We start from the raw sequence: 14,672 nt of genomic DNA on the forward strand, positions 1-14,672 counted from the left end.
GTACATTTATTTTTTTTTCCTTTCAAATAAAACGTATTGAGGAGAAGGGGGTTAATTGGACGATAATCGCAACAGCGGTGCGCGTAACGATTGTGCGATGCAGCCCGCGGGGGGGTTCGCATGGTGGGGGGCGGGGGACTGACGTGCGTGGTTGTGGCTTTGTCCGCACAGGTCCACCAGACTCCTGGGGGGGAGGTGGAGTCGGTGGCGGCCCTCATCGCCGAGGGGGACATCCCGGGACAGTTCACGCGCGTGCTCGGGAAAGGTGATGATGATGATGGCGGCGGCAGTGGCTATGATGGTTCCATCTTCGGCCGTTATTGTCCTGAATTAATCGACCAGTCGGATAACGTGGACGATTTAGTTGCGCGTGAACGAGACGCATGTCTGTCTCTCCCAGCGTGTACCGTCTCACGGTGTGTATGCATGTTGAGCTGCCTTTGCACCGTACGTAGCCAACTGTGGTAATCGGAGGCGCGGGGGAGGGGAATGACAACAAACTAAACACAAAGCAGTTCAAAAGAAATCTCCCCCCCCCCCCCCCCCTCCCGCTGCCCCTCTCAGCTTGCACGCAGCTGCTTGTGTCTCGGCCCGACGAGGAGAACGTGAGCTCCTACCTGCAGCTCCTGGACAAGTGTCTCACCCACGCGGTGAGCGAGGGCACAGAGCGAGCGCCATCCCTGCCGGGCCCCTGCAGCCCTGCAGATGGCAGACGGCGACCGGACGGAATCGTCGCTCGCGCGCGCCCTACCCACACCGCAGCGGGTTTTGTCAAATCCACTGACTATACTTCACCGTGCTGGTCCGTGCATGTTGGTTAAAGTGGGTGGGGTGTTGGGGGGGGGCGGGCGCCCGTTGGCACAGTAGGGGGGGGGGGAGGGGGCACAGGTGGTGCATCTGCTAGTCATCCCAGTCGGTTAACCCATGGCACCTGGGTCTGCCCCGTGACCTGTCGTGAGGCCACGTGAGGTGATGTGGCCACGGTATGGGCGCCGTGGTGACATCACCCTCACCTTGGTGGCGATTGGCGGGTATTGGAAGGGGGGCGGGCCCGTAGAATTACAGTATAACGATGTGTTTAGCTGCCCTCTGCTGATAACGTGGGCCTGCAGCAGCAGCCCGTGATGACAAATGCGTAGGTTTCCACGGCCGATGTCATGGTTCGTATTTGTTTTGCGAGGGTTCGATTGCCAAAAGTACGGAGTCCGTTGCCTGGCTTCTTTCAGCAGACACCAGTGGGCACGTGTTTTTTTTTCCTCGTGTGACCTACTATACGCGATTTTGTTTGGCCGTGTCGGCTAGAGGGGTGTTGTACCACGCCCATTCAGCTTTGTGTGTTCTCATTCACAAGCCCACTGATTGCGAATCGGCCGATTTTTAAGAACCTGTCGGTCCGTACACTGTCAAGACTCCACCCTGCTTATCTTCTGTGATCCGGTTTAACTGAGCGCATACCGGATGATTTGGTCATGGGCTCATAGCTTGGGGGAAAAAACATCATTCATATTCCTTGGAAAAGCACTTGATGCTCCCTCCCCCAACCCAGCCACGCGTTAATTTGCCTTGCAAAGCAATGCCACCGCCGGCATTCTTCTCCGCGTGTAACGCCGCATTACATCGCCTAGCGTCGGGGGGGCATGGGGGGGGGGCGGGGCGGAGTTGTCGCGCGCTTTGTGTTTTTGACGGCATCATCAGCAGCAGTGCGAGCATCTTAATGGAAATACGCGCGGCTGGGGGAGAAGAACGCTCGCATTGGAGAACACGCGGGAAGACGCCGGCATTTGGCTGTTGGAGAAAGAGCGCGCGCTTGCGTGATACTTGCCGCAAGAAGGGGGGCGGGGGGGGGGGGCTAATGGTGGAGATGTTATTTCCCTCGCCAGGTATGCAGGAGGTCACGGGTTTGAATCCGATCCTTGCTGTATATGTGGCGTGTGCCTGTCTCGCTTTCCGTGGTGGGGTGGGTTTTTCCTCTTCGAGTCGTCCAGTTATTTCCTTCCCCATTTCGAATCGACATGCGTTTTAAATTATTTGGCTGCTATATAAATGTCCACGTTATGATGAGCCACTTCGTAGAGCTATAATTTGTGGCCAAGTCGCTGCTAAAAAAAAGTCTCTCTTGGTGGGCTTTACTTACCTGGTAAAACATTTTTTTGTTAGTGTATTGTTTCCCGTGCCTGTTTCCATCCATCTAACACCTGTTGAACAGGCCGAAGAGGGTTGACTTCACGGAGATGAAATGATAAAATTGGCTTCGTTGCCGCATTGCGCGCTTTCCGCTGTGCTTCTGTGGCCGTCTGGAATGCTCTACCTACCTTCCGATTATTAGGAAACCACTGGAGCTATACACTTTTAAATCATCTCTATTGAAAACTCAATTTATTTAGACCTTCGTTTTGTTTAATTTTACCTTCCTCTGATTAGCAAGTTGGCTGTGTGCAAAACAAGTTCAACATACATGTTGCACTGCAGAATAATGAGATGGTAACAGCTTGTGGAAACCTTTACCCAGCAGTGGCTAAATCGTGTCTGATGATGAATGTGGGTGATGAGACGATGCCATTGGGGGTGGGGGAAGCTTTTGTCCAGCACCAGATGGATTATATCTGATGGTCAAAAGTCAGTGCCTTAATACTCAGTTGAGGCATTGGTTTATGTCCCCGATCCACTGGATGGAAAATCCACATTTCCACAATGTCACGAAGCTTGTTTACCCCAGAGGGCTGATGGATAGAGTAAACACCCCCCCCCCCCCCCCCCACACAACCAGGAGTTGGAACGCGACATTCCGATTTGCGAGCTGCTTGCTCATAACCACCAAGCCGCCTGGCTGTGTTTGGCCGGCGTGGTGGTGATCTATAGTTTTTTAAGATGTTGGCCCACCCAAGTTTGCTAACGGTCGATTTTTGTGTATGCTTTTTAGGCCTTCACTGAGACTCAGAAGAAGAGGATTCTCTCCTGGAAGCAGCAGGTTCAGAAGCTCTTCAGAGCCTTTTCCCGGAAGCCCATCATGGAGATGCAAGCCTTCCGGCAGCAGGGACGCGGGTGGGTACCGCACACGGCGACAACAGCGGCCACCACCGAGCGACGGCGATGTCGTCGCGAACCCGCCACCGTTTGTCGTCATCTTCCAGGGCCGTTCTCCGCACACGGGGTGATGCGCTGCTAGCCGCGAGTGTTCGGAATGTGCCATGCCCCCCCCCCCCTCCCGTCCTTTACGTTACCCTGATACAGTCACGAGGTTGACGTGAGCCCTGGCTTAAGGAAATGAAATGGTGGGAGTGGGGGGGGGGGTACCCCATTTCCAATTTTTTTTCCCTCTCCCCCTCCTTGTATGTGTAGTTGAATATTTGTCTAATTCCAGTGTAGCAGGACCATCCTTTTGAAAATGAGGTATGACACTCGTCAAGTCCATTGCTGGGCGAAGTGTGTTTTATTATTGATTGCATCGAAGGATTCAAGTTTATCGTTAAATACCCTGCATCTACCCTGACTGGCTATGCTCAGTAGATTGTCGCCTGTCCACCGCTACAGGCCCCGTGGTCCCCAGTGCACCTGCACACTTGACAGCTACCCCCCACCCCACTGTGCGCCACTTGGACAATTTGGAATTTAAATTGAAGAACCGTTCCCAATTCTCGGTGACCTTTTCTTTTCCCCCCCCCCACCCTCACCCCGATGCCTTCTCCCTGCAGGTGGGGAGTCTTTGGACAGCCCCTGCCCCTTCCTCCTGGTGCCTTGGCCAGTGGCCTGAGCCTGCCCTGGAGGCCACAGCGCCCCTTCCCGCTGGGCGCCCGAGGCCTTCCCACGACGCCACAGGGGACGCGATTTGGGCTGTTGGGTCCGACGCAGAGAGGTGTGGCCGGCACCATGCTGGGATCCTCGGCCGTGCTGAGCAAAGGACGTCAGGTACCACAGCCGCCGCCATGACGTCTCCACGGCGCGTGTGCCGGGCTAGGTGTGCTTTGAAGCCGTCGTGTGAAGTGTCGAAGGCTCTCCTGCTAGCAGGAGGTCACGGGATAGGCCCGACGTGCCACGCACACACGCATGCACGGTGCTTCTCTTGATCCGTTTCTGGACGATGGCTGCTCGTCACATCGTTGCAGGTCATCGGAATTTGCTGTTCGGGTACACGAGCAGAGGAAACATCATTGCAATGGAAAGTGAGAGACGGCTGGCGGTTGCATGCTCCTCTCTCAATGTTCCTCTACTTGGAGCACTAAAAATAATCTGCCAAATGTGCTGTGATCATGTGTATTGTGAGATGTTTTTTAAAATTATATATTGTGGCAAAGTATTACATTAAGAACACATTGAAAAGTGAAAGCAATTATTTTAAATGATCCGGTGTCATACTCCTGTATTTGTTACGCTGTCTATGTGTGTGTCTCGTGAAAATCTTGTGACGTTCGTGCATGGGGAATATCCCATTATTTGGCTTTTTTTGCCAACTGCCCCACCCTAGTGTTGGTGGCAGCGGTGTGGCCGGCACTGTGGTGGGGGATCTTTGCGTGTTGTTATTTGATGGCTGTTGCCGTTGTCGTTTGATGCGTGTGCAGAACATCTGGTTCGGTGCCGGCGGCGGCGGCAGTAACAGCATGCCGAGCCGCACCCACAGCTCCGTGCAGAGGACGCGGTCGCTGCCCGTGCACACCTCCCCACAGGCAATGTTGCTCTTCCAGCAGCCAGGTGAGATGAGGGAGGGCGGGGCGGGGGGCATTTCTCACACATTTAAGGCCGAGTCGAACTCGTGGGGTGCCGGGGTAACTGGTTGAGCCGTGGCTGGAGATTGCGGGGACCCAAGCCGGCGGTGTCCGTGGCGGCGCGGTTAACGTCGCCATTGGTGCCACGCGCGGCAACTTACGGCAACGCCGGCGAAAATGCCCGTCGTTTGCCGATTTGAGGAGGTGGAGACGTTGCCGCGGCGCGCTTGTGCCAAGCTAGGTGCACTTTGGGGCTGTCTGAAGTGTAAAAAGGCTCTGGTAGGAGGTCGTGGCACAGACCCAGGTGCTATGGGTTGACTGGCTGAGACGACTGGCACCTGTGGTCTCCACTGTGCCCACTACACAGTGACGCATACTACACAACAACAACACCCGCCATTTGCCTCTAAGCGGCGGTGACATTTCCACTGCGCTTGTGCCAGGCCAGGCCACGTGAAATTTCGAAGGCTCGTTGACGTGAGGTGACGGGACAAACCCAGATGCCATGGGTTGACTGGCAGATGCACCAGCTGTGCCCCCTGCGTGCGATACAATCGCATGTACATGTCATGTCGGCTTGACACACTTCTCTTGAGATGGCACTTTGTTGACGACACATTCACTTGACATCGGGCGGCGATGCAACAGCCCCGAGTCTCCCTCACATCTCCGTTGTGTATCAACACGAGGCCACGCCCCCCTTCTCGATCCTTCTCGCTGACTCTGGACGCTGCCTCTACTGGAAGACTCTACCGACCTTTTCCGTCGCCTGACCACGCTCCCTGTTCGAACATTCCTGTAGCCACCAGTCCCTTAGCACTCGCAGCTCGTACCCCTGTCATTACCTTCCGTGGCCACTAGTCCCCTCACACTGCATGCAGGCCCTATTGTCATTACACACACATGCAGTACTACATCCTCGCACACAACACATCCCGTATACCTGGTGAGGTCGATGTAAGGCACAGCCCCTGTGACCTCTCCCATTGAACCCCCCCCCCATGCAAGTTATACCTCATAATCTAGGCGTCCGAGAATAATGAGCTATGTGTATTTTGGAATCGGCTCCGAGAGGCGAGTTCAGCGCCATGAATGGTCTCTTCCTGTTGCAGAGTTCCCGGTTCCCGTGACGGAGCCCGAGATCAACAACCGGCTCGAGTCCCTGTGCCTGCGCATGACGGAGCACGCTCTCGGAGGTGAGTGGCACACCCCCTTCTCAGCGTGATCCGCCAACCCCACCCCCCCAACACACGAGCGATCACTGCCAAACAGACTACTAATGAGCGTCGTTATGTCAAATGGAAATAAAGACAAAGATCCCCCGTGTAGCCTTAACAAACTGTAGGGGCAAGTGCTGTTAGCGAGCACCTATGAAGGCCGGAACGGTACACGAGGGTGTGGGTGGCCAGCACCACGCCCAGCCGCCTTTGTCTCCCTAGTGACGATGTTTACACACCGCACCAGGTACTTATTTGAGGCCCAGAACCGGTTCAGATTATTAATCGTCACCGGTGTAGGCCGTGAGCGGGAATCAAACTCGGGTCGCCGGGTTCGTAGCGCAGCGCGCTAACCGCTACACTACCGCTCATACGGAAACGAGCGCGTAGTGACGCGCACAAGACAAAGATCCCCCATAGCCTTCGTGGACTTTGGCCAAGTGCTGTTAACAAGTGCCTGTTAACACCGCTACGAAACACCGCCTAACATTTAATACTGCTGCACTTGCGCTGCCGCACATACTGGCACAATAACAGCCGCCACCTGCCGTTAAGTGACGGTGACATCACCCCCGGCGCTTGTGCCAGTTTGGGTGCAGTTTGAGGCCACGTGAAGTGTCAAAGGCACGCTTGACAGGCGGTCACGGCGACACCCTGGTGCCATAGGTTGACCAACAGATGACTGACGGTCGTCCAGGCACACATACAGTCGCACACGGACGCTGGCACACACTACTGCCCCCACCGTTGTATACTCGCTATGACGCTTGCTCTCAAACACACGCACTATCATGCTCGCTATCACATCCAGATATCGTAAACATTGTTTAAGTGCAAAGTTATTCCATGAACGTGCCCCTTGTATATTAAAGACAACACTTGGCTTGAGACTTGTGAACGCACGGGTAGTTTGTTGTCTTTCCACCGCACCTCCTGATTTGCACGGTTGGCTACATGCGGTGCAGAAGAAGTTCCACATACACACAGGACATGTTACCCGTGGCATACTACAGGAATGGAAGCGTAGTTGGGGGATGTGGTGGTGGGGGGGGAAACGGAAAAAACGGGAGGGGGAGGCTGTGACTGAAGTCCCCCAAGATGGATGGAGAGGAGGCGACAGGTCAAGATGGGCAGCAGGGAGAAGGAATGACCAGGCTGATGTCGGATGAGAGAGGGGGAGTAGGAGAAGCAAAGAGTGAGCAGATGTGAGCTGCGCAGAGGGGCAGTCTTTTTTTTCAGTGGGCTGTGGGGAGAGGGCAGATGACGAGTTGGGGTGGCCACAGGCAATTCGTGTTTTTTTTGTTTATTTTATTTTAACGGGAGAATGAAGCTGATTTTTAGAATCGACACTCAGTTCGAGTCTTTGGCTGCAGCTTGTAAGCTTTCGCTTGATAGGCCACTTTGTTGAGCGATCATTTGTGGCCAGGTCGCTTCTGAAAAAAATCTGCTAAAATACACAACGGTTTAGTTTTTAGAATTGAGTTTATCTTTATATTATTGAAAGCGCGCAATTTGAATCGCAGTTTGTTTTTCATATCTCTGCCCACAGATGGAGTGGACCGGACCTCGACGATTTGAGAGCTCCGATTTTGTTGCCGAGTTTTTACCGAGAGGGACGGGGGGGGGGGGCCCACCGCTTCCTCCCCCCTCCCTCCCTCCCCTCCCGACCCCATCTCACTCACACTTTCGTGGCTCAGGCTCCCGTATTGAGCCAGCTTGGGAAAATCAAACTTCTCTCAAAAGGACACTAATGGAATCTTGTGTAAAGCTGCGGTGGCGGCTAATGGGCCTTGAGTGCTTTGTTTGGTTCTGTTAAAGTTTGAGAATTTATATTTTAACTTTTTTTTCCCGGTTACGGCTGCGCGTGCGTGTTTCTTTTTTTCAGATCGCCAGTTGTGGCTTAAGGCACCGGGGGTGTGCGCAAGGATGGCGCTTTTTGAGCCACAACTGGCGACGATGATGATGGGCCCCCCGCGTGCAGTAATGCCTGAATGACGGTGAAATTTGTATTCGTCGCTGCGGGGGGGGGGGGGGGGGAACTGCCGCGAGTAGTTTTTAACGTTTTAACCTCCTTGGCGGGTTCGTTCCGGTCTATCAAGATAAACGCGCGCCACCATTCGGTCCACGTGATGCTCTTCTTCAGGTCCGTTTTTAAATTTCGTTGGTTCTCGGTAACGTTACCATTCTTACCATCTTTTTTTTTATTTTTAATCAACTCGCTCTATTGGTGGTGGTGGGGGGGACGAGTGGATTCGTGCAGAGGTTGACCTCCACCGCGTCGCTACATTCCACACCGCTCCAGACGACCCGTCCCTCGCTCCCTCCGCGTGGGGGTTTCCCCTTCGGACATTGCGGGGGGTCGCGCTCGTCAACTCCGCAGTGCTAACGAAACGCGGTCGCCTCCTCCGTGCTGTTTTGCGTTTCAAACACTAAATAATATTATTTTGTTTTCAATATAATGTTGCTTTTCCTTCCCTTGGCTTGTCGCTCACGTTTTGAAATATCACGGAATATTTAACGGTCACTTTACCCTCATTGAGTGCACAGCGGTGGATTTCTCTCACGGGTGTTATTTTTCTCTGCGGTGGTGGCGTTTTTAACGTTTTCGTTTCTCTGCACGTTTGGGTGCATTTGTTGTGAATGGGTTTTTTTTTTTTCACTTCGCACACACACCCCCCCTCCACCTCACATTTTTTGTTTGGTGAAAACAGCACAAAAGGAATCGGCAACTTTATATTTTTACGTTCGACATTTAGCACAAACGGCACATGGGGACGGGCAAAGTTGTCGTGGGACTGGCAGGCCTACAGCAATACCGCCCTCGTCTTTTCCACTGGCACATGTGTGCCGTGCTGGGGTTGGGACCAGCCCCAGTGCGGTTTGTATAAGGTGCCGGTGGCAACGGGGAGCTATTACTAGCCCCACCTAGCCCCTTGCTCTATCCGATGAATGATTCATTTGCTGGGTAAAATTGACGGGGGCAGCTGTAGTTTAGTGGCCGTCTTTAACCATCCAAAATGTGTGGAGAAGGTTGCCAAATCTCACCCCAATGCACACCGGAATCGGAGATTGGCCTGGTTTGTTTAAAGCATCTCTGATTTTTATAGGCAAGACTTGACAAAAGGCTGGCGACTCAAATCTACGCAACGAGCGTCATGGCGACTGCTACCTGCAGCTCGTGTGTGTGTGTGTGTACACGCGCACCCTGTTGCCGTGGTGCCCAGTTCAGGTGTTGTCCGCTTGATGCGCGACGCTTCTTGACCCTGGAGACGATGGGGGGGGGGATGGTAAAGCGAGCGACCGGTGAACGCGGCGCTCCAAATATTTTTCTACCGAAACCAAATATGGCTGTACAGGCTTGCGGGGACGTCCATAGTTTTAATTTTTTTGTAAAGATATTTAAAAGTTATCGCTTTTATGTTTGCTTTAAAATGGTTTTATTTCTTGTCATTAAGTTGTTTGCGAGCTGTTTTGCGTTTTTTTAAGATGGCCCGGGGAGATGCCGGGGATCTGTGCTGGCTGGAGTGTTTGGCTCTCCTCTTCCTTTTTGTCTGGTGAAATACAAAGTGGGGTTTTCCAAAAGGGGGGGGGGGCAGGGGATGGTGGTGAGTGGATGGCGGTCGCAGCGGATGGAGAGAAACCCCTGTAGAGTGGTGGGGGGGGGGGGGAGCCTCGCGTGGTCCGCGCCGGCGATTGTGGTCGTGTGGGTGCTTAAGTGAAAGTTTTTATAATGAAATATCAAGAGGAGGCTGTGTTTTGAAGAAGCGAGGGATTAAGTCGTTGAACGGGGTTCTCGGTGCGTGTGGGATCTTCAGGACGTGTTTTTATTTTTTTTGCCGTTGAGTTTTAAGAACGGAGGGTCCAGGGTAGCGTCGGGGTTTATTTAGACGTCCACTCTGTTTTTTTGGTGGAGGGGGAGGGGGGGGGGAGTGCATTTATCGTCATCCCTCTCCCACACGTTTTTAAAATTAGATTTTTTTTTAAACCCGAAATTCGCTCCCATTGAATCCAAGCAAAGCCATTTTCATTTCTGATCAAATGACGTTCACGAAAAACCTCCTCCTCCCTGCCTCCGATTTTTTTTTCCCCGCTTGAAAACTTGGGAGATGGCCATAATGAAGCGTTTGTTTTCGTCGCGACGGTGGCGGTGTCACTTTGGAGAGCGATTTGGCGTTGCAGCGTTGAGGGGTTGTCTCGGTGTGTTTGGCTGATTGGGGGGTGTTTGGGGCATGTCGTCGTTGGAGTTGGCCGTGTTGCGGTAGGTTCATTCTGTTGGCGTTTGGTGATGGAACGATCGGCACGCCGACAAGAGGCGCTGTGAATTTGTACAAAGATGGCAAATGATTATTTGCTGTTTGCGCAAGTTTGGAAATAAACGTAGTGTTTCTTTTTTATTCTCTTGGCCAGCTGTGCTGTTCACTTTTGAAAAATGCAGTGTTGGATAACAAAAAAAATCCTTAATTTTTAATTCTTTATTTTTTAAACGATGGCATGGGATTCCAAAACCGCACTTCGTGTTTCCTGGCAGATGTATTACGTTGGGGAATGTGGGGTTTTTATCTAGTTTTAGGATGTGCACGGTTCAAAAATGCTAAATCGGGCATGGTATTATTGGGGGGGGGGGGTGGGGGGGGAAGTGCGTGCGTGCCGGGACCTTAGCCAACAAAGTTTGAGCAACTGCACACGCACAAAAACCTCCTCCCACCCTGACAGTTTTTTGTTCCCCCCCCCATGCGGGGGCGGAAGATGCGACCGGAGTGCTGCTTGCACCGATATTTGACGGATTGATAGCGGCCAAACTGGACCGTGAGCGCGGTGCCCAGCGTGGCTGTATTTTTATCCACGAACATCTTAGCAGACCGGGATAACCTCCTCCCTCCTGCTTCAACACCGGCACACGAATCTTCCCGCACGCTAGAGCCCCACCCCCCCCATCCCGCCTCCTCCCACCGGCAGTCAGGAAGACTGAAAGCGCGTGAACTTGCCCCACTTGTGACGCTAAGCTTACTACTTTTTTTTTTAGACTAATTTTGTACGAACTAACTTTTTTTTTTGGTCATTTGCTTAAACCATATATATAAATATATATTTTCCCTTTACCCCAATTTTAGATTTTTATGTTCATATTTATTGCATTGTAAACACCCCCAAACCCCCCCCCCCCCCGCGCCTTCCTGTTTTTTTGGGCAGATTTTCGTCGTCGGTTTTTGTCCCCCCCATTATTCCTCTTTCTCCTGGTCGACGCAGAGCAATGGTAAATGGCTGGCAACCATTTGTGTAGTCGTGTTCTGTGTTTTTGTTTTCCCCCCCCCCCACCCCCATTTACCAATATTTCTTTTTTTACGTACGCAAGAAATAAATGCAGAAAAATGTAAGAAAATATTAAAAATCGTATTTTCATAGGAAGAAGCATAAAAATGAATGATACAATATAAAGTTTGTTACCCACGCGAGAGGGTCGGTCGTGCGTGTCAGTTGCGTTTGTACTGCGGATGCAACGTTGGGTTTATTTTTATTTTTGCAAAGCGCTGCCCGCTCTACGCCCGGTGGTCTCGTGTCCGTCGACATTCGTACACTAAAAGCGATGGGGGATGGCATTAAAAAGTCAAATGTAAAAATAACCAATTGTTTTAACGTCAAGAGATTTAAACAAATATATTTAACAAAAATTACTTGAGCCACGGGGCAACTTTTTTTTTGTACGACTCCAAAATGCATCGGCCAATACTCGGCCAAAGGCTGCGTTCATGCACTCCTCCTACTCCTCCTCGCGCGCGTCGCATGCGACGGAACATTTTCAGACTTCACGTTCGGTTTTTTTTGTTTCTAAAAAGCTTGCAAGGACAATGGATGTACCGTGTTGAGTGCGTGTCGAAGAGTCCTCTCCTATATGAACGATACGCACGTGCGCGCCGTAATTCGTATTGTTAATATTACATTGGGCTGCCCTTGTCTTATGCCGTGCAGGATTTGCAGCGAGCGGCTTGTTTTGTCCAGTGGGGCAGAGGGGATGGGGCAGTGTGCCTGGGGATGCCCTCGCTGGCCCAGAGGACGATCGATCGATCCTCTTGAAGCCTTACTGACGTTTGCTGTGAAGTTTGGTTTTCACCTAAAGGGCTTTTAACTCTCAATGCTGCACTTAATTTTTCACTTGTATAATTCTCTTCTCACTTGTTCTACGTTATCATTTATTGTTACTATTACATAACAAAAGCGGAACCCAACTGTAAACGTTTCTCGGTAACACCGTGGCGCCGAAAGTTAAACGTCAAATAGTGGTGGCCGTTTTGTGGAATGGTCCTAATTCATAGCACGTAAACTAACCCACACAACATGGTAACTTAAATGCCTCCACGGTATTATTGACGGACGAGTTGTTGTTTGTGTTCGTACACCACTGCCAACGCAGCAGTCTCACCAAATACTTTGTTTAGTTATTATTACTATCACCATTGCTATTGTTTAACCTTTTACAAAAAAAAGACTCCCAATTCTTTCAGACACTTTCACAGCCGGTTTGTCGATGTTGTGTTTTGGATGTTTCGTTTTTTGTCCCATCACCCCCCCCCCCTTTTCTAATCGCACGTCTGTGCACGCAGGACCAAAATGGGCTTTTAACTCTCCCCTATGGGGGGGGGGGGGGGTGTTGTTGTGTGTCGGGAGCAGCGCTCCCTGGGTCCGCCGCTCCCCTCCCCCCCCGCAGCGCACAGTCTTGCCCGCCACGTCTGCCCGGCCACAGTGCTTGCACAATCGGCTCGACAGTGCCAAGGGCCCTGCCACCGCCGCCATGCCAGGCGTTGGGCAGGTGCCCGAGTAGCGGTATACCTCCTGTCGGAATCGCGTCGCCCACCCCACTGGTCACGTCTCTAAATCCAGCAACCCCCCCTTCGTCACCACTCCACAATCGAGAAGCCATACCCACAAACTAAATATCGCTCCTCGAGCGTGGGGAAAACATGTGGTTTTATTTTTTATTGTAACGCTATTTTAGTAAGTGGAGGTGCGCACACAGGATGGGTGGGTGGGTTTGCTAGCGAGAGCGCCTGTACGTCTGTTTTTTTTTCTTCTTAGTTCCGTTAGTTGAGTTTCTTTTCCCGGCTCCTCCCCCGTACCCTCCCCTCCTTTTTTTTGTGTATCGCGACGATCTCAAAATTCAAATGACGGGAGGAATTTCTCCCACGTCCCCCGTGTTGACACGACAGCGGTGATCTGCGGTGCTGTCAACATGCACGGCGGTGGTTGAAGTTGGGGGGTTTTTTAGTTGGTTGATTGGGGGTGGAGGGGGGAGGCGAGTCGGTGTGGTATTTGACGAACTCTTGACAAGCTGGCAAATATTAAATTGTAAAGCCTCCGATTTTGTTTTTTTATATGCGTACTTTCTCACCCAGATGTTTCCGATTTATTTCCCAGAGGCGCGTGCAAGCAAACGGAAGCCGGAGGCTGGTTTAAGTCGATTATAGCTTATTATTTTAAATTATTCTGCACATCTCATCGCCGATTACAGTACTCACTGGTGGTACCATGCCTCCTTTTACGCTTGACACATCCCGAGCCCTCCCTCACGATGTGGTTTCATTTTTTTAAAAGGATTTTTGCAGCATGCTTTTTTTATAGAAAATTTTTAATGAAAATTAAAAAAAATATATGAAACTTGCGCAATTTGGGATTTTCAAAGAGAAAATGTGTCTGGGGGGGGGGGTGGGGGGGTGTTGGTATCACAGCCGATTGCAGCATCGGCCGCAAAAATACATTTTAACAAAAGGCCTAACTTTTGGCAACGTCGCACCGTTTTTTAAAATAAAATGTTATTCTTAAAAAGCTCAAACCACAGGGTTTTGCAGACCGATGATAAATATATAAACAAAAAATATGCAGTTCTGCACATTTTTCGAATAAATCTTTACAGCATGTTATTCTTGTTTTAAGTGTTTACCTTTTGGCTATTGTTTTAAACGTGTAACACGGTATTTGTTACCGAGAGAATGAATGGAGAGCGGACATGTTGGAGATGCCGAATAAAAACCTTGTATAACCTCCGGTTTTGCCAGTTTTTTTTTGTCTTTCATACAGCAGTGCTCCGTCGAACAGAGGGAAATATATTAAGGTGGTGAAGGCCTGCTATTGGAATATTCTGCCATTGGCAGCAGCACGAGCATGTTGAACTTCTTTTGCACCGTATGTTGCCAACAAACTAAACACACGCAGGGTCCCTCCACCAGAGCACTTGAACCCCACCTCGAGGGCATGTCCTGTTTACTACACTCCATACGTTCTACAAATGCAAGTTATTTATCCACGAAAGTCACACCGGACCCTCTTGAACGTCTTTTCCAAGAGGGTCCTGCTTCTTTGGGTTTTTAATTAAATGACTTTACGGGCATGTCGACAGGTCATGAGACGTACCGGCTCCCAGGTGCGAGGCGTGTGGCACGGTTTGGCGCCGGATATCGTAGAGTGCGGTCGTGTTGCCACGGTTGTCTGTGGTGAGTACAGTCTTGTTAGTAACGGTTCTGCTACTGCTCTCAATAAAATTGAAGCCCAGTTGTTTTTATACAAGGTAGGGAGGAAACCCCAGGCCTTACACGAGGGGGGCACCAACACGCTATCCCCATAGATATTTAGTTGACTTGATATCATACCTTTTGGCGACCTCGGCACCTGTGGGAAGAGGATGTTTTGCTGCATTGTGCGAGCCACCAACCCTCTTCTCCACTGCTGGATTACAGGCATGTGCCATGACCAAGTCCCTTGGAAG

At 51.3% G+C, this 14,672-nt stretch overlaps 1 protein-coding gene across 1 annotated transcript in view; it reads left to right on the forward strand.

The window, feature by feature from the left end:
• Positions 1–13,951, forward strand: part of LOC116947298 (protein Smaug homolog 1-like) — a 57,678-nt gene extending 43,727 nt beyond the window's left edge. Inside the window, exons 9-15 of the mRNA XM_076070504.1 lie at positions 172–265; positions 565–650; positions 2,921–3,042; positions 3,693–3,906; positions 4,557–4,686; positions 5,813–5,896; positions 7,467–13,951. Coding sequence (XP_075926619.1) covers positions 172–265; positions 565–650; positions 2,921–3,042; positions 3,693–3,906; positions 4,557–4,686; positions 5,813–5,896; positions 7,467–7,495 — 759 coding nt within the window. The 3' untranslated portion in view covers positions 7,496–13,951. The remainder of the gene's footprint in view (positions 1–171; positions 266–564; positions 651–2,920; positions 3,043–3,692; positions 3,907–4,556; positions 4,687–5,812; positions 5,897–7,466) is intronic.
• The last annotated feature ends 721 nt before the right edge of the window (positions 13,952–14,672 follow it).

Source organism: Petromyzon marinus, chromosome 29 (genome assembly GCF_048934315.1).
Source record: "Petromyzon marinus isolate PM22_M1 ecotype Great Lakes invasive population chromosome 29, UKy_Petmar_22M1.pri1.0, whole genome shotgun sequence".
Taxonomy (NCBI): domain Eukaryota; kingdom Metazoa; phylum Chordata; class Hyperoartia; order Petromyzontiformes; family Petromyzontidae; genus Petromyzon; species Petromyzon marinus.